General features: G+C 44.5%; 1 protein-coding gene across 2 annotated transcripts; it reads right to left on the reverse strand.

Annotated features, from left to right (window-relative positions):
* Positions 1–520: 520 nt before the first annotated feature.
* On the reverse strand, positions 521–14,234 carry Acta2 (actin alpha 2, smooth muscle). Of its 2 annotated transcripts, none has more exons than XM_006984013.4 (9): positions 14,093–14,234; positions 11,113–11,264; positions 10,256–10,384; positions 7,619–7,729; positions 6,091–6,175; positions 5,568–5,729; positions 3,868–4,059; positions 2,307–2,488; positions 521–806 (listed from the first exon to the last, which is right to left on the reverse strand). In XM_006984013.4, exons 2-9 carry the CDS (start codon positions 11,239–11,241, stop codon positions 663–665), a joined length of 1,134 nt encoding a protein of 377 aa, XP_006984075.1. In that variant the 5' UTR covers positions 11,242–11,264; positions 14,093–14,234; the 3' UTR covers positions 521–662. The 2 variants fall into 2 exon arrangements, with proteins under 2 accessions (XP_006984075.1, XP_042118709.1); XM_042262775.2 differs by having other exon boundaries at positions 11,113–11,290; positions 14,093–14,231.
* Between the last annotated feature and the right edge of the window lie 4,109 nt (positions 14,235–18,343).

Here is an 18,343-nt window from a genome sequence, read left to right on the forward strand (position 1 = left end):
TTGTTTGTTTGTTTGTTTTTGTTTTTCGAGACAGGATTTCTCTGTATAGCTTTGCACCTTTCCTGGAGCTCACTTGGTAGCCCAGGCTGGCCTCGAACTCACAGAGATCCGCCTGGCACTGCCTCCTGAGTGCTGGGATCGTGTGCCACCAACGCCCGGCCAATTGCCTGCCAAATTTTAGATAGATGTAAGATTTTTGTTTTCACCTTTCTCCTATCAGACTACCATTGTATGTATAAAGTAAGAGTCACTCAGTCGTGAAATCAGTGTAGATTTTTCCTGCTGGCACTAGTATATATTCTTATATGTAATATATACAGGTCCTATGCACTTTCAAATGCATCCTGTTTACATCATTTAAGGGGGGCTTCCCCAGTTGAAGTGATTTTTAGCTATTGCCAGGGAATTCTAATAGTCTCATTTTTTTTCTTGACCACTAGAGGGAGCCACCCTATATAAATGAGTCCCACCTAACCGAAACAACCGATTCACAGTGTTGATGATAGGCCAGAGCTAGAAGTTAAGGGTAGCACATGTCTGATTTATTTAAAAACACGAGTAACAAGTCAAAGCTTTGGGCAGGAATGATTTAGAAAGGAACGGAAGGCGCTAATCCACGAAACATTCACAGTCACGTGCTAGAGACGGAGCAGGTTGGTGACTTAGAAGCATTTGCGGTGGACGATGGAGGGACCAGCTTCATCGTATTCCTGTTTGCTGATCCACATCTGCTGGAAGGTAGATAGAGACGCCAGGATGGAGCCGCCGATCCAGACGGAGTACTTGCGCTCTGGAGGGGCAATGATCTGTCAGGATAAGAAAGGAGAGTGTCAGCACCAGCAGAAAGTGCCTCATGCTGGCCCTTCCTGGAAAACATGGGCGTTCTTCTCAAGCCGGGGCATAGGGATTCCCCAGTGAGCCCGTTCATTTTTTTTTTTTTTCATGCAATCTATGCCAAACCATCTCTATTCCTCTACCCCTTCATTGAGCAAACCCCAACTGGCCTTAGGTCATGTGGGGCCTCTGCATAAAAGCCCGGCCAGTGTCTCCGGAAGAGATTCCAGGAGCTGTGCCTAAGAGCTCAGCAGGACCTGCCCTTTCTGTAGAAGTCCTAATGAGATGTTGTAATTGTTCCAGAAATTTCCTCCAAAGTGTTCTTTCACCTGACTAAACTGGCCACTGCTTTCTGAAATCCCAACCAGATGCACCGTCCAACACAGAGGCCCCGAGTCCCCTGTCCAAGTGTTCCCCTGCAAGGACTGGCTTTACTCAGAGTGCAAACTGGACATGCTCACTCTTTTGTTGTTTTGGTTTTGTTGAGCTAATGGCTTAGGCAGAGTGCAGAGCATCGGGCCAGGGTGTGATATGCCACAGCCACTCAAACACAGAGGTAAGAGACATCAAATTGTACTGGAGTCTTAGTTGCCCAGCTAGCAGTGGACGCGCTAGTGAACAAAGCGTACTGAAACGCTGGTCACAGGTTTTCTTTCTGTCTGCCCACAAGCTCTGCTTCAACATTCAGTTTTTTTCCTCATTCACTGAGCTCTCACTGTATCGGCCCTGTGCTTTACAGGTACCAGCTTATTTGACTCCTATAACAAATTTGAAGGGTAGGTGTCCAATGATTCTCCTGTTACATACAAAGAAACAGGCTCAGGGGACTGTCAGTAATGGTCACCAATGGCTGTGTCAGTATCAGGTTTAATTTTAAAACTGGTCCCCACAGGAGTTTTGTTTTGACGCTACACATTTTTCTTTTCCCACGGTGGGCGGGGCTGGGGGGGGCGGTTGGTGATAATTTCAGGTTTCCAGAAAGGGGCGCAGACCGTACAGACACTTCCTGACATTATTCAGGCTCGTTCTGTGAACAGGTCATCTCGGCGCCCCCAGTTTTATCGGCTCTCTGTGCTCTCTGACCATACCGGGCCCCCAGGTTTCACATCCATTTCCATTTAAGAAGGAAAGTTTGGAGAACTGAGGCTTTGTCTAAGTCCCATGGCGCGCAGCCTGCCTGTTTGCAAACTCCAACTAAGTAGGTTCCGCAGCACGCTCAGCCATAGGCAGGAGCGGGATTCCAGCTGGTCAGACAGGCTTCAAAGGCGCAGGCGCCCTCCAGGAAGCAATGCTCCATCTCCCCACGCAGTCCTCTGGAAAGGCTTTCTCTGAGCATGTGTCTAAGTCTAAACCACTCCCGCCTCAGCCCTTGGAAACAACAGAAAACCTTTTAGGCTGCCTCACTCACATGTTGGTGGCTGCTCTAGAACTGCCCCTCCCCCTTCGCGAATCACAGGGTCTCCCTGTGGTACCTTGATCTTCATGGTGCTGGGTGCCAGAGCCGTGATCTCCTTCTGCATCCGGTCGGCGATGCCCGGGTACATGGTGGTGCCGCCAGAGAGGACGTTGTTAGCATAGAGGTCCTTCCTGATGTCGATATCACACTTCATGATGCTGTTGTAGGTGGTTTCATGGATACCAGCCGACTCCATGCCTGGAAAAGAGACACAAGCCATGGACCTTGGGTGCTGGGGGAAAACTTGGGTTGAGCACGAATAACCATGTCGGCACGACTGCCTAATCTGGGTGAGGCTGGCAGGCATCAGGAACTAGAAACTACCATCCAAGAGGCCAAAGGGCCTTGTTATGCTTGCTCCATGCCCTTCTGCCTCCTATCTAATGAGGAGGCTCAGCTGTACCACTTCCGGGGTGAGGTTACAACATGCTAACACCATTGTCTCAGTAGAGATTCTACTATACATGGCTTGAATGAGGGGCTAGGCCTTCAGATGCTCCGTAAAGGGGAGGGCCAGAGCCATTGATCAAAACACTCCCATTTCTCCCCCGATGTTATTTTGCACCCAAGGTGGAATGATGGAGTCATCAGAAAAGGGTCTCTCCTACTTAGGTAAAGGTTTTTTGTTGTTGTTGTTTGCTTTTTTGTTTTTTGTTTTTTAACACTGGTCTCCCTATGTTTCCTTAACTGGCCTGGAACTTGCTATAGAACAGGTTGGCCTCAAACCCTTAGAGATCCTCTTGCTTTTGCCTCTCTAGCACTGGGATCAAAGGCATGAACTACCACGCCCAGCTACCGAGATGCTTTTTATGCACTCTTTGTACAGACATTTGGCAGTGGGGGTGGGGGAGTGGGCTTGTGTGGCTGATTTCCTTGTTGATTTCTGATGCATGTTTTTTTTTTGTAATAAACCTCTAGGTGGCCCCCTCATCCTTCTTAGCCCTGTCATCTAGTTATAATAGTAACACCACCACCTATTTGCTCATTACTGACAATAGCAAATTGTTGAATGTTTGTTTTGAACAGGCACTGGGGTGAGGGCGCTGTACAACTTTGCTACAAATCTTCCAGCTATCCTAGTAGGAGGAAACTGAGTCTCAGGGTAAGTGACATTCTCAAAATCCTGGGAATAGAACAAAGTCTCAAGCTCAGGTTCCCCAGCCTCCAAAGAGGATCTCTTTGCAAAAGCCTCTGTGACTCTACCGTGCCAGTGTGAGATAGGTACCCTCTGGTTGTGCCCCTCCCCTTCCCCATTCCCAGACTTGTAGCAGCACTCAGTTCTTCTTCCCCAACCATCCCTGTGCTCCACTACACCCTAAACATGGATAACGTTCATCTTTTGCATTATATGCTGAGAACACATTGATCCTGACCGCGACTTAAGAGAGCTTTCCTTCCGAGGCACTCAGGTCCTTTCTTGGCTCCCTGGAGTCCTCTCGTTTTGACTATGTGGCACTTACCCTGCTGTAGAACTGCTTCTGTTTCTGAAGCCCTGGTTCATTTCTACCTGCCAATGGGTACTGGTAGCCAGGGCTGGCTGGGTACAGAACAGGGAGACTCTGCTCCCCAGTGCCTACCGATAAAAGATGGCTGGAAGAGGGTCTCGGGGCAGCGGAAGCGTTCATTCCCAATGGTGATCACCTGCCCATCGGGCAGTTCATAGCTCTTCTCCAGGGAAGAAGAGGAGGCAGCAGTGGCCATCTCATTTTCAAAGTCCAGAGCTACGTAGCACAGCTTCTCCTTGATGTCACGGACAATCTCACGCTCAGCTGTCAAACACATGCAAACAGGGTGCACGTTAGGGTTTGCAGAGGGGCAAAAGCCTATCCGCTCATGTCACTCTTCTGCTGAACCAGCTCCTCAGAAGACTCCGAGTTTTCAAAATGACTCAGAGATCTTTGCTTTCCTTCCCAGAAAGGTAGTGGCTCTATCTTTGATACGTTCTTCACTTTTCGAAATAAAGCAGAGGCTAGCTCAGGACAGCTCCAGTTCCGGTGGCACATAAGGAGAGAAATAGGGAAAAGATGGCTGCCCACTACCCAGTTTCCTGTGCCATAAGATTCCAAGGTACTAGTTCCACCTGATTCCTGGGAATCTTTGGGTGGTGTTTGGGGGAAAGTATAGAGTTAATTCAAAAGCATATTGGAAAAGAAGATTGTAATGTTTGTCAGGGTTCAAGCATGGAGCCCAGAATTGGCTCCAAGTACGTCCAGAAACCTAAAACTTGGGCAGTTCCCAATTTGTAAGGATTTAGGCAATTGGAGACAGGGTCACTGAGGGCATATAGTAGTTCTGTGTGTCCAAGCACTGGCCTTTTGTCAAGAAAGTGTGAGTGGCACCAGCTTTGATGCAACACACACACACACACACACACACACACACACACACACACACACGTATATATCTAACTGCCTGTTAGATCTGTGCTAAAAACAGATGATATTGAGCGCTTACTCCTGGCAGAGCATTCTACAGGCATGGTGGTATTCCATACTCATAGAGTCACAGGAGGCAGCTTCCGTGACTGGGCCCATTTTACAGATAAAGGGGCTACAGCTTAGCAAGGTCAGTTAGTGTCTAAGATTACATGGCCAGAGAGTAACCAGTTGGGACTCAAGTCCTGTTAGATGTCTCAAAGATTGCCAGCCACACCTCTCTATCCTTACACTTTCCTTTCTATTTATAAATGCAGAAATTAAAAAATATCCAAGTAGCTCTGTGGTATAGCTCCATGGTAGAGTGCTTGGCTGGCAAATGCAACACCTTGGATTTGATCTTTAGCAGCGTACAGACAAATGGATGTTTATTCCAACTTGCCCTACCGAGTCTACAGACACTCTCAAAGAAACTGTAGTAACTTTACAGTCACAAAGCAAGAAAAGCTTTGCTTTTCTCTGTGCATTGGCGACAGGCTCTACTGTTGCTTAAGTTGTGAACTCAGCAGATCTTTTGTTAATTTATTTTTTAATTTCAGTTATTATCATTACGTGTGTGTGTGTGTGTGTGTGTGTGTGTGTGTGTGTGTGTGTATGCACCCACTCAGGTGCACATGTGTGGATGACAGAAGGTAACTCTTGTCCGGTCTTTCCTTTCACTGTGGCTTCAGTGACAACCTCTGGTTGTCATACTTGCACACCAAATGGTTTTAATGGTTTTACCAGCTGAGCCGTCTCTCTGGCTCCATGACCCCTTTTGAGTGGCAGCACTCCTTCCACTAAGAAATTGTGAGCAACACGCTGTCTTCCATCCTCTTCCCTTGACCTCCCCTGGGCCTCACCAGTAGTCACGAAGGAATAGCCACGTTCAGTCAGGATCTTCATGAGGTAGTCGGTGAGATCTCGGCCAGCCAAGTCCAGACGCATGATGGCATGGGGCAGGGCATAGCCCTCATAGATGGGGACGTTGTGAGTAACACCGTCTCCAGAGTCCAGCACAATACCTGGGGGGATCAGTGAGCATGGCATAAGTCGCCGCATCGGCTGGTGTGCTCTTCTAGTACACCAAAGACTGTGGGGAGCACTAATTCCTAAGCCTCATATATGTGTTTGATGAGAGAGATAAAACGAGAGATTGCTTGGGGGAGACGGGAAGAGGAAGAGGGAAACCTTTGGAAAGGTCTTGCGAAAGAAGTGGGGTCCAGGGATGGTTTTGAAAAAAGAAATTTTTGGGGGGTGGAGTGGGGACCATCTCTGTCTGTTCTAATTCACTTCTTATCCGTCACAACCCAGAGGTTGTAACCATCAAATCTCACCTTTTTTGGTGGAGTCATTTGACTAAGGTTCCCTCCCCTGGCTACCTACCAGTTGTACGTCCAGAGGCATACAGGGACAGCACAGCCTGAATAGCCACATACATGGCAGGGACATTGAAGGTCTCAAACATGATCTGCAAAAGAATCCAAAGGGTTAAGTAGATGATGCGGTCAGTCTCACAAAACACATACCCCTTGCCTGATGCAGACCCTTCAGACACATAAGAACAGAGGAAGGAAGGCCAACGCAGACCTGGTCCCATGAAAAAGATAAATGAAGGAGGCAAGCGACAGGACCTTCACACTGGTGACCTGACAGGAGAGGAAAGGAGCCAGCGGCATGAACAGAGACCTGGTGAGGTGAGGAGTGGCTAGCTGCAGACTCTAGTCTTGGTCCTGAATTGGATGTGATGGGGTTCACTATGGTGTTTTTTTTTTTTTCCTTATTTCTCACATGTAAAGGGAAAAGGGTTTTGGACTAAGTGAGCTCTCAGAGAGAGTCTAAGAGTCATTGACTACATCAAAGACAAAAAGAAAAAGACAAGAGAATATCCAAGGGCATAAAGGAAAGCCCAGTGCTTAGACTGGCTGCGAATAACCCTGATGTGTGATCTGTCTCAGGTTCAGCTTAATCTTTTCCATGTCTATGCAGTTTTGAGTAAACACCAGCCCTGGAATCAGGTCCCCACGGCTAGGGTGGGAGATGCTATGTATGATCTTGGCATATAGGACCTATATCATGGAATAGAAGGCTACATATAAATGCAATCCATTAGTCCAAGCAGGTTAGGGACAAGATTAAAACCAGAACTCCCTAGGCTCCTCCTACATCAGAAGATGTCCCCAGCCTCCATTTTGACATCACTCTCCAATGCATAAACCTGAAGAAATGTCTGATGTTTGCTAGAAACCCATAGTTTTTGGTCATTTCTCCACCTCAACACAACTCACAAGATGATAGTTGTTACTAGAAGTATCATTTCTTCTGAGATAGAGTGGTTCCCAGAGCAGTTGATGTTATCATTTGACAGCTCCTCCACACCAGAACTCTCTGTAGCTAGTTCACTGGACGGTCTCTTGCTGTAGGGTCTTAAGTGTCACAGACAACAGTGGCAGTAATCGCTACTAGTTGTTGGATATTTATTATGCCACATGCCGTGATACTCACATATCATCTTTGCATCATTAGTCTGCATATCTCTTCCTTGAAAATAACAGTATTAAGGTTCCCAACCAACAAAGCAGTTGGGGTTCTCAGAAACTAAGTGACTTTCAGTGACAGATTCAGTTCCCACTATATTATACTGCATTTTGAAATGACTTATTGGAGGTTTCTCACCCTAGATATGTTCCCTTTTTAATTAAACCTCTCAACTTTTTTCTTGCCCTTGGAGGGAAAATGGTCTAGTCTTTGTGCAGTAAGAAGGTGAGCACTATTACGATCCCTGGCCACTGGGGTCTCCAGGTGGACAGTCTGGGTGAACTGCCCATTAGGGCCTTCTGTCGACATGTTGTGGTCTTACTCTAATTAACTTACTCCAAATCCAGCAGTGTGGCATTCCAGAGCAAGTGTTTACCTGGGTCATTTTCTCCCGGTTGGCCTTGGGGTTCAGTGGTGCCTCCGTCAGCAGGGTGGGGTGCTCCTCAGGGGCCACACGAAGCTCATTGTAGAAGGAGTGGTGCCAGATCTAGAGGGCAGGGGAAAGAGACACAGAGTGGTGTGCGGCTGTGGGGCACTGGGGAGCCTGGGAAGGGACCAGAATGTGCAGGACAAAACCGGCATCAGACGAAATGTGTAGATCTGAATCTGTGTAGATGCGCACCCGGAGGCCCAGACGGTGTGAACAGCACACACAAGGCTGCACATCCATTGAGTGACTAAGCAAAACCAGGTCTGTGTGGCAGGAGGGTGTAGTGGTCAAGGATACAGGCTCTGTAGTCAAATGAAGATTCAGACCACAGCTGGGCCACTTTCTGTTTGTGTAAGCCAGCAAGTTCCCATCCATTTTCACCTCCAGTCTCACCACTGGTAACTGAAGGAGAAAATGAACAGTAGGCGCTTCACTGGTTCTTTTGTGAATTCCATAAAATAAGACTGGAGTAACTAACTAGTCAGCCCAGTGGCTAGAATGAATAGCGTCATTCATTAATCAGCTACATCTTCTTTACTCATGCCTTCCTGTAGTTTATTCATGGGAAATTGATTTAGGATAATAAATAAAAGGACAAATAGCTATACATGTAAATGAATGGGGCTCACCTGAAAACCTAATTGCCATATTTAATGTTTTTAGAGACTGTTCTTGGCTCTCTCTCTCTCTCTCTCTCTCTCTCTCTCTCTCTCTCTCTCTCTCTCTGTGTGTGTGTGTTTGTGTGTGTGTGTGTGTGTGTGTGTGTGTGTGTGTGTGTGTAGGTGTGTGCAGGTGTGTGGAAAAGGTCTCCATTTTAGGAGCAGATGCCAGACCTTAGACATCTCCCCACAGCCCACACCCACCTGCGTGTAGTGTGTTTGTATAAATGCATTTTGGACAAAAGTGCATTGGCTTTATAGTTGAGCAATCTCTTTAATTTCTGGGTGTTAAGAAGGACACATTATTATGGAAGGGCTAAAATAATTCCCCTTTTAAAGAAGGGTTGTTGTCCTCCAGCATTAGGAATTTGAGATTTACCCAGGAGTAAACAAGTGTGGCTGATGACAATTTGCAAACTAACAAAAGTAAAACCAACTTTAAAGACTTAGTCATGATTCTAGTTTCCTGTTTATGGTTTTGTGGTTTCCGGCAAAGAAAGGGACCCTGGCAAGTCCTGTCCCTTCTGGGCAGGGGGAGGTGAGGGTGTGAGAGGAAGAAAGGGTGAGGCTGAGCAGTTTGGAAAACCATCTTCATAAATCATCATCATTACAGTAAAGATTAGTGGGCAACTGCTCCTTAATCCTTTCACCTTATTCCTGTAAACAGACAATCAATTGAACAGACACTCTGCTCTATAAAACGAAAAGACACAAGCAGAGTGCTCAGAAACCCCAGTCCGTCGTCTGTTACACCCTGCAGTCACCCTGAAACAAGGTTTAAAAAAAAAAAAAAAAACAAAACACCAATCTTTCCTTCACTCCTTTTCTCCAGAATATGCTCTGAATTTAAATGCCAGGAAGGCAGGTTTGGTTTTTGTCTGTTTTGTTTTGTTTTCCATTCCAATACTCTCTTTCATTATACCGATCATAGCCTGATCATCCATGCTGCCATGCTGTCGGCTCTGTGCTGCCACCTTCAGGGCACAAGCTGCAATTGCGCCAAGTCCACAATCAGATTAACTAAAGCTAAGGATGGGCAGCCCTTGCAGAGAAAAGTTTTACACATAACTGACAATACATTTTAGTAGCATTGTGTGTAGGATTTATTTTTAAATGATACGTGTGAGCATGTGTTGGTGAGTATATGTGGTTTGGAGGATACAAAAAACTAATAAATAGGTAAATAAAAAACATGTAACAGGTTTAATACATTCTGCTGCTCTTAAAAAATTATCTCCCTTTCTTATTGTTACTTTTGCTTTTTTGTTACTAGTGTTTCTAAAATGCCTAATAACAATCTTCATAATCCTTAGATTTAACTTTTCTTTCCATTGGCTCTTTCACAATGGTCTGGGAGCAAAAGTCATACTCAATATGACAAAGAAAGAGAATGTTAAAGTATTCATTTAAACAATTGCCAGTCACAATTGCACTTTTATATATTCAGGGGCATTCAGGAATGTGCCAAATCTAATGTGGTCTCCTCTTTTCAATTGTGAAAATTAAGAAAACTGCTCAGGGCAAATTAACAACAACAACAACAACAAAAATTCAAGAATGGGCTAGCTAAGGGTCTTCCCAGAATTCTAGCTCTGGATACCTGATGCTCTGGGGATGCCTGTCCTCAGAGGACAGTCCAATAGATGTGGAAAGAAGTCATCCCCACATTAGCAAAGGGCTACAGACCTGTCTCCCACCAGTGTATAAACACCAATGGCCAAGGAATTCATTTTCAAAAAGAAGTCAGTCAAGTGTTTTTCAGTGAGTAATAATCCAAGCTAAACAATACCAAATAACAGTGCATTTGAGTAATGGTAGCCGGCTATCTTCCATGGCAGCCCCACGCTGTAGCGTGCGGTTCTGATTCTCAGGGGCTTTGGAATTCTGCACCCTGAAGAGTCAGCCTGCAGCAAGTTCTCGGTACCTTTTCCATGTCGTCCCAGTTGGTGATGATTCCGTGTTCTATCGGGTACTTCAAGGTCAGGATCCCCCTTTTGCTCTGCGCCTCGTCGCCCACGTAGCTGTCTTTCTGCCCCATTCCCACCATTACTCCCTGAAACGGTTCAACAAACCACAAGTCAGTTCTTCCCAAAACGTGTGAACTGGTGATTTCTTTGACAGCTAACGGGATGTAAAGGTACACTTAGTAACAGTGTGGCCTTTCATCGAAAACCAAACTCTGTGAGGTTGAGTTTTGCTCCATTTCTTTCCCAGAAGTGGGGATGATGTACATAAGGGCAGCTTACAACGATTTCTGCTGCTGTTGTTACTGCAGTGAGGACAATGGCCACAGTGGCTGTATTTAGATAGTGTGCATGAGAAAATGACAGAATTTGTAGTGTATCATAATTATATATATTATTATATATAGTCTACCATTACATATTATATATGTTATATGCATATATGTACAATCAATATACAATAAATATATGTTATATGCATATGTGTACAATATATGGTAAATATATGTATGTATATATAATCTGCCAGATAATCTTTATGCTTGATATGTGAAATTGACATTTATTCCTGGGCATCAATCATCACCAATATGGAGACAGAGGGAGAGAGAGAGAGAGAGAGAGAGAGAGAGAGAGAGAGCGAGAGAGAGAGCCTTGCACCACTAGTTTACATCTCAGCCTATCACAGATACATTTTTCACAAGGTTGTGTAAACCCTGGGCAGAAGGCACCTGATGGCCATTGGATACATGTAGACACAGAGAGATATCTAGCCTGTAGTCCTGTTCTCTCTGTGTTCAGTGAGAATTTGGCTCACCTGATGTCTGGGACGTCCCACGATGGATGGGAAAACGGCCCTGGGAGCGTCATCGCCAGCGAAGCCAGCTTTACAGAGCCCGGAACCATTGTCACACACCAGGGCGGTGCTGTCCTCTTCTTCACACATAGCTGGAGCAGCTTCACGGGGTTCTGCAGAGACAGGGAGGAAGCCGTCCCTGCAGTACCAGAGGAAGCATCAGAGCTCACCATCACTCCCACCCACAGACAGGGTTCTTGGCCCTCTTGTGTTATTTTAGCTGGAGGCTCTCCCCAAATCTCAGCCAACACATTCTTTATCTTGAAATGCTTTCACTAGGCTGTAAAGCCTTTGATGAGCTCCACCGCAGACTCCCAGGTTAACACCACAGGCCCTCAGCACAACAAGTGGTGTGTCACAGGCTCTCATGACACTCTCAAGCTGGCCAGAGCATGGAATGAGTGAATGAACTGCAGAGATGGGAGTTCCAGAGTAGGAGAACAGATTTCCACAGGGACACGATATTTAGCACATGTTAAAGAACTATCCAATTGCATTTGTCTATATCAAACAAAGCTCACATTTTTTTTCTTCTAAATGTAAGTTAATTTTCTTTTCCAAAAAGGTAGATTTTGAGGAATGGACAGTATATGACATTTTGAAAATGTTAAAATGTCTCATTTTTAAATGTTTAAAAGAGAATTATTTTGGCTCTAAAGATTTGTATACTTGAGGAGACATTAAACATGAATCAAAGCTATGTGTGATGATGCACACCTGAAATCCTAGCACTTGGGAGGCTGAGGCAGGTGGATCACAAATTTGAGGCCAACAAGAGCTGGTCTAATATAACAACATGAATTGGACTTTTCCAAGAAGATGTTTGAAGTTGTAGGAGTTATAGTATTTCTTCATTAATTAAAATCACTGTTAAACTGAAAATCCAACAGTATGCTAACAGCTATTCTTACTTAAGACTAATAATTTAGGGAAAGTAACATCATATGACCACAATAAAATTTGTTTTTTTTTAATTGCTGTTGTTGTTTGTTTGTTTGCTTGTTGCAAAAGCTTACTTATTCTCATCAAGGTATTTACTGGGGTTCTTTTGAAGCAGTAAGTGTTGGGTTTTGTAGAAGTCTTTATTCTGAGTTCTGGCATATCTTAGTTAATTGAGCATATACTCCTTTGGTTTTAAAATAAAATATTAAGTAACCGACATTTAAGCTTGCACTTTTGAAGGTTTGGAAGGTATTCAGAGCTTTGCAAATGGATATCATAATATGATTATTATCATCATCCAGAAGTTTTATTTGTGATCTTTTCTTTCTTTCAACACTGCCCTCAGGATTAGAACAAAATCTTCAATGTGTGGGTTCCCCTCCCAAGAACAGAAAACAGGATTTGTCCCTGGTCTGTTCTTTCCTCTTCTCACTTTTCCCTTTCCTTTCAGACACTGAATTCTATTTGGCTTCCTTTCTAGTAGATGTTGAGGGGTCAGAAGATAGTTTGTAACTACACGGAGATACAGACAGAAGCGGCGTGACTGTCAGAGGCAGCCCCAGCAAGGGACCAGCAGAGTCTGTACATACGCTAAGCCTGCTTCCCAACTGAGCATCAGGGCTGCGAATGCGATAAGCCATGGAGAACTAGGAAGCACTCTCAAAATGGGGAAGGATAAACCTCTTAAACTTTTTGTTGGACAGAGATGACTTGGAGTTTTGCTTCAATATATTCAGAAAAATAAGCTGCCTGGCCCCCCCAAAAAATGCAGAAAAATACTATACAAATTCAGTGAAGATGTATTTATATGTTTATATTTCACCAAAAAAATGTGCAGAAAATTTGTCTTAATAATCCTGAAAGGAGCATTGTCACTAGAGAGGCAGTCTGCTTGCTCCCAGAGGGACTGCTGCTGTGGTTTACAACTCTTATCTAACCTGAATGAGTAACTCAGTTCGAAGCTGAGCATTTCCTAATTAGGTAAAACACTCTGGCTTCAGCGTCTGCTTTTGGAACTGCACCCGGGTCAGGCAGTTCGGTGCAGCACAGTGGAGTGCATCTCGTGCCAAAAATGAATTGTTAGGGAGGGGGAGGGAGGGGAGGAGGAAAGGACAGTACCATTCCCAGCTTGGGAGTCTCAAGACGCAAGCCATATTTAGTCATGAATCACGAAATGGGAAGAGAATCTTATTGAGAAAACTGCCTTCTCTGCTGCAGCTACCGAGCCCTGAGTTACAGGGTTTAGCCTGGGGTGGCAAGGCTGGCTCCACAGAGGCATTGCTTACCAGGCCAAGGGACACTGGAGGCAGAGAAATGCACATCAGCCCTCCCCTGGATGAGACGTTCCCTCCTTTCTCTGCAGAAAGCATAGAAACTATGCTTTGTTGCAAATGAGCAATGGCACAGGTCTGAGCAATAAGGACACTGGCACACTCACAGGATACACACTCCCAACATGGGACACTAGCTGTTAGAGCCAAGGAGAGCCAGACACAATGCATACATTCAGCCAAAGTCAGAGGGCTGGAAACTGCCCCAGTTCCCTCCTGACATCCACTATTAGTTACCTCAGTTTACCCTAAAACAGAGTCAGATGAACAGTCTCCAAACTAAATACGAGCCATAGACAAATCCAAGTTTCCAATGCCTAAGTAGAAATAAACGAACAATTTACCAAATACAGCTAGACTTCACCGATGCAGTAGGCTGCAGGGTCTGAGCAGTTGGTTTACTAGAAACAGATTTTACGGATGACGTGCATGAACAGAATTTCAGTCCATCTCCATCGCCTTCCCCACTAAACCTAGCTTCATTTTAACTCAATTGGAATGTAAAATCATGCAAGCTCAAAAGCTACAATCATTTTAATAGTATAAATCTTCATTCAAAAATGCAGAACATGCGAGTCATCCGGAGTCCCACAGACAATGTCTGGTTACACTGGGCAATAAAAGAGCCTGTGGAATCTCAGTCCCACCCCTGGGCTGGTGCCACTTACCCTGATGGTGACTGGCTGGGCTTCTCTACTCTGGGTGGGTGGTGTCCCGGGAAGCTGAATGCTCAAGGGTTATATAGCCCCTTAGTCTGATCCCCTCCCACTTGCTTCCCAAACAAGGAGCAGAGACAGGCTGGAGCTGGCCGTTCACTCTAACACAACCATATAGGGACCTCAGCACAAAACTCTCTAATCTGGGTGGCCGGAGGCCTGGGTCTCTTCCACGACATTCCTCTGCTCTGCTCCTGAAACAGGAGGCAGCTCAGCTGCTTATGGGGATAAGCATTCTGAGCCCTCAGAACAACTGCTGAAATGCCCAGACACTGGGCTAGTGTCCTGGGGCAGATGCAGGCATGGTTTGCACATTCCTCAGACGATGCCAGCTCACTGTCAAGCTGGCCCTTTGGACCATTTGCTAAGGAACTGAGATCAGGAAGGGCCTGCCTCTGACTAGCTGGGATTTTAAAGCAGCCCTCTTATAAAGGTAGCCTATAACAAGAGATATCACAGTCACTCACAAATAAGGAGAGGTGTGATCATTTTATGGTAGTCACACTGTGTTTATACATTGAGCCTCTGTGTAGTATTAAGGAAACTATGTAGTCAGGGTTGGCCAGCCTGTATTTCCTGAAGAGGATTGTGGAAGTCAGAATCTCTCTAACTGCGTTAGCCCTTGGCTGCCTTCTGGGTTGCTGCTTTGTCAGTGGCTCTTGGCTGCATGATTAGGGACCATCCTTTGGCTCTATAGATGACCTGTCACCATGTCATTAAAAAAATTTGTATAAGAAATTTAGAATGTTGAAAGGAAGACTGCTGATCCTCCATACCTATGAGCCCATTGGACAGAAGTAGAAATCAGGTGACCCTGTCATTCTTCAAAGACTTGGGCTTCAATGGACAGAGTCAATCATTTTACATTTCTGTACCCTCCCCATAAGCCAAAATTCTAATTCCATTCATGATAGAAATATCTTTGATGGATTCCAGGAGTGTTTCTGAACTGTTCACGTGTTAGGAAAACCCCAGGGTGAATGGCACCAACTGTCCACTCAGGCTACCATCTCTCATGTATTTGATTTATGGTGTCCACATGTATGCATGGGTATTTGTCTTTGAGAAATTGCACTGTTGATTCTTAGAAGAGTCTGAACAGTTGCTAAATGATGGGATTTCTCTGTGTTGCCTGAGAACTCTCTACCTTGTATCTGGTTTCAGTCAACTAGGGAAAACAATTGTCTGACTGCTCAAATATGGAGACTGCATACTGTGACCCAGAATGGGACACTTATGATCAATCCAATGGTTTTCATCACAGGCATCATATAAAACAAAAACTCCACATTTTCTCTATTTTAGTCCCTGACATGGATGTCTGTGATGATGTCTAGTTTCATGAGTGAGTGGTGTCTTCATCCATTTATGAGATAGCTATTCCTTTAAATACCAAAAGAATAGCTTTGATAATCTTATATCATTTCTTTGTTTATAGTGGTTGTATTTGTTTGTAATCAGAATATTATGATATAAAAGTAGAAAATAAAACAGAACTCAAGGTTTAGTTTTATTTTTGAGAATTAAAAAAACACAATCTGAAGTAACCAAGGAGGATCAGCAACTGAAATCTATTTCTGAGCAAGTGATTAATGATCCTCACTGTATGAGTTTGAGAATTTGTGTCCAACTCAAGTCTCTTCTGTGAAAGAAAGCTGCACTGGACCATTGTGTGTATGTATACAAGGAAAGTTCCACTAGAGTGCTTAGATAACTCCTGAGGTTGACAGCCATGAATGCAGGGAGTTATGGACTGATTAAAGAACGAGTAACATCTGGTTACTTGGTTGCAGTTCAGGAAAACTATAAAATAAATCCAAGCTATAAGCACACATCCAAGAGTCATTTGTAGTTGTATTACTCTACAGACATCACACAGCATCTTGGTAATGTGATTTAGTAATGATTTACTATACAGCTCTTGAGAACTGGAGACCATTTTAGTCGTCACTGGGAACCAATCCAGAGCTGAGTTACCATGGTACTCAACAGCAGTGAGGGGAACGTTCAGAATCAGCAGTGCTGATGCAATAGCCATTAGCCACATGCAACTATTGACCACTCCAGTGTGTAGACTTGATATTTTTCATTTCATTTAATCTTTGCCTAGGTATGTGTATAGGGTGTACATGCCTTTGTGTATACATATTTACACGTGAGTGGACACGTGTATACATGTGTATGTCTATAAAAACCAGAGATTGATAGAGTATGTATTCCTTGGTCATCTCCAAATGATCTATTAGACAGAGTCTCTAACTTGAACCCAGAGCTCGCTGACTCAGCTTGACTCACTAGCTGGCTTGCTCTAGATATTCCACACAAACCAGGATTTTATGTGGGTGCTGGGGATTAGAATTCCAGTCCTGATGTTTGTACAGCATGCATTTAACCTAATGAGGCATCTCCCCTGCCCCCATTTCATTTACTCTTAATTAAACTTTAGTTTGCATAGACTACCATATTAGAATTCACAGATATAGTAAGTTTTAAACATGATTACAATTAAACTGGACAAAAGGCCTTAAAAATTTCCAGTGTCCAGGCTACTACTAGATTGGCTAAAAGAGACCTCTTACCCCAGAGGCCACCTTCTAATTCATCACCAAGGATGAGGATTTTCACAGCAGCCGAAGTTCCTCTGAGCAAACCCTATGACCTGTCTTTATCAGAGTCCCCAGGGCGTCATGTTAGTGATTTATAAAACTGGAGCCCCTTACCCCAACCATCTCCTGAACCATAATCCCTGGCCTCAACGTTCTTAAACTTTTCAGTAGAGAATACTATGCCTTTTTTGATTTCCAGAAAACTGCAGAGTGTCCCTATCTATCCAGTTCTCCACTCTTATTGACATCTTTCAGCACTGTCATACATTTGTCACAGCCGATGAACCAATGTTGACACTTTATTCTCAACTCAGGCCATTCCTCATTAGCATTTCTTCAGTTCTTGCCTGTGCTTGTTAGTGTTTTGTCAACTTGACAGCAGCCAGGGTCATCTGTAAAGAGGGGAGCTCGACTGAGAGATGCCTCCATCAGGTTGGCTTGAGGGTAAGCTTGTGGGGCATTTTCTTAATTAATGACTAATGTGGGAGGAACCAGCCCACTACAAGCAGTACCACCTCTGGGCCTGTGGTTCTGGGTTATATAAAAAAAAGTAGTCTGAGAAAGTCATTGGGAGCAAGCCAGGAAGCAGCCTTACTCTGTGGCCTTCAGTTCCTGCCTCCAGGTTCCTGCTTTGAGTGCATGCTCTAACTTCCCTTCATAATGGACTACTAAGTTGTGAGCTGAAACAAACCCTTTCCTTCCAGGTTGCCTTTGGTCGTGGCGTTTATCACAGCAGTAGAAAACAAACCAAGACTTTGCTCATTGCTCGCTTTAACTTCAGAAGCTCATGCCGTGCATCACCTTGCGTCCCATACATCACGGTGCACTTGGTCCTGTCATCTGAAGATCCTTCGGACGATATAGTCTAAGAAATTATTTTAAAAGACCTTGATAGCCTTGATGACTAGTAAGATGTTTGGTAAAATACCCCTTAATTGAGATTTGTCTGATTTTTTTCCTGATTAAATTGATATTATATATATATATATATATGTTTTTTTGAGACAGGGTTTCTCTGTGTAGTTTTCTACCTTTCCTGGAACTCACTCTGTAGCCCAGGCTGGCCTCGAACTCACAGAGATCCGCCTGCCTCTGCCTCCCGAGTGCTGGGATTAAAGACGTGTGCCACCACCCACTGGCTCATCAAGCCATTCTTAAACAGTACTTTTTAAGTGGACTCCATTATAAGCAACCACACTTAAAGGATGGAGCGCTACACTCCACCTCCTTAGCATAGAGTATCCAGCAGGAATCTGTTTTTGAATGCATAAACAAACCTGGAGAGTTGTTTAGACAAATGACTGAAGGGTAAAGAACCACATGAAATCCTGGGGCTTCTTCCAGTTGATTCTGATTCTCTGAATGTGGCTGACACAGTGGATGGGTGTGTTCACTGACTTCCAATGGGACTAGTTAATAGTCAGTTATTTAGTCAACAATCTAAATTATGGCTCCTATAGACACCACAGTGAACAACAGCAGAATTGTTGACGCTTTCACCATTGTGTGTCTTAGATATCCTGGGATATCCAAGGAGAGAGAGTGGGAGGCAGGGAGGGAGGGTAAGAAGGAGAAGGAGGAGAAGGAGAGACAGAGA

The sequence above is a fragment of the Peromyscus maniculatus genome, chromosome 1, assembly GCF_049852395.1.
Source record: "Peromyscus maniculatus bairdii isolate BWxNUB_F1_BW_parent chromosome 1, HU_Pman_BW_mat_3.1, whole genome shotgun sequence".
NCBI lineage: Eukaryota > Metazoa > Chordata > Mammalia > Rodentia > Cricetidae > Peromyscus > Peromyscus maniculatus.

Coding starts and splice junctions, on each gene's coding strand:
- Acta2 (XM_006984013.4), bottom strand. CDS start 11,241: ATGTGTGAAGAAGAGGACAGCACCGCCCTGGTGTGTGACAATGGTTCC. Junction 4,060..5,567: donor CTATTCCTTCGTGACTACTG/GTGAGGCCCAGG, acceptor TGTGTTTGACAG/CTGAGCGTGAGATTGTCCGT. Junction 807..2,306: donor CCAGCACCATGAAGATCAAG/GTACCACAGGGA, acceptor TTATCCTGACAG/ATCATTGCCCCTCCAGAGCG.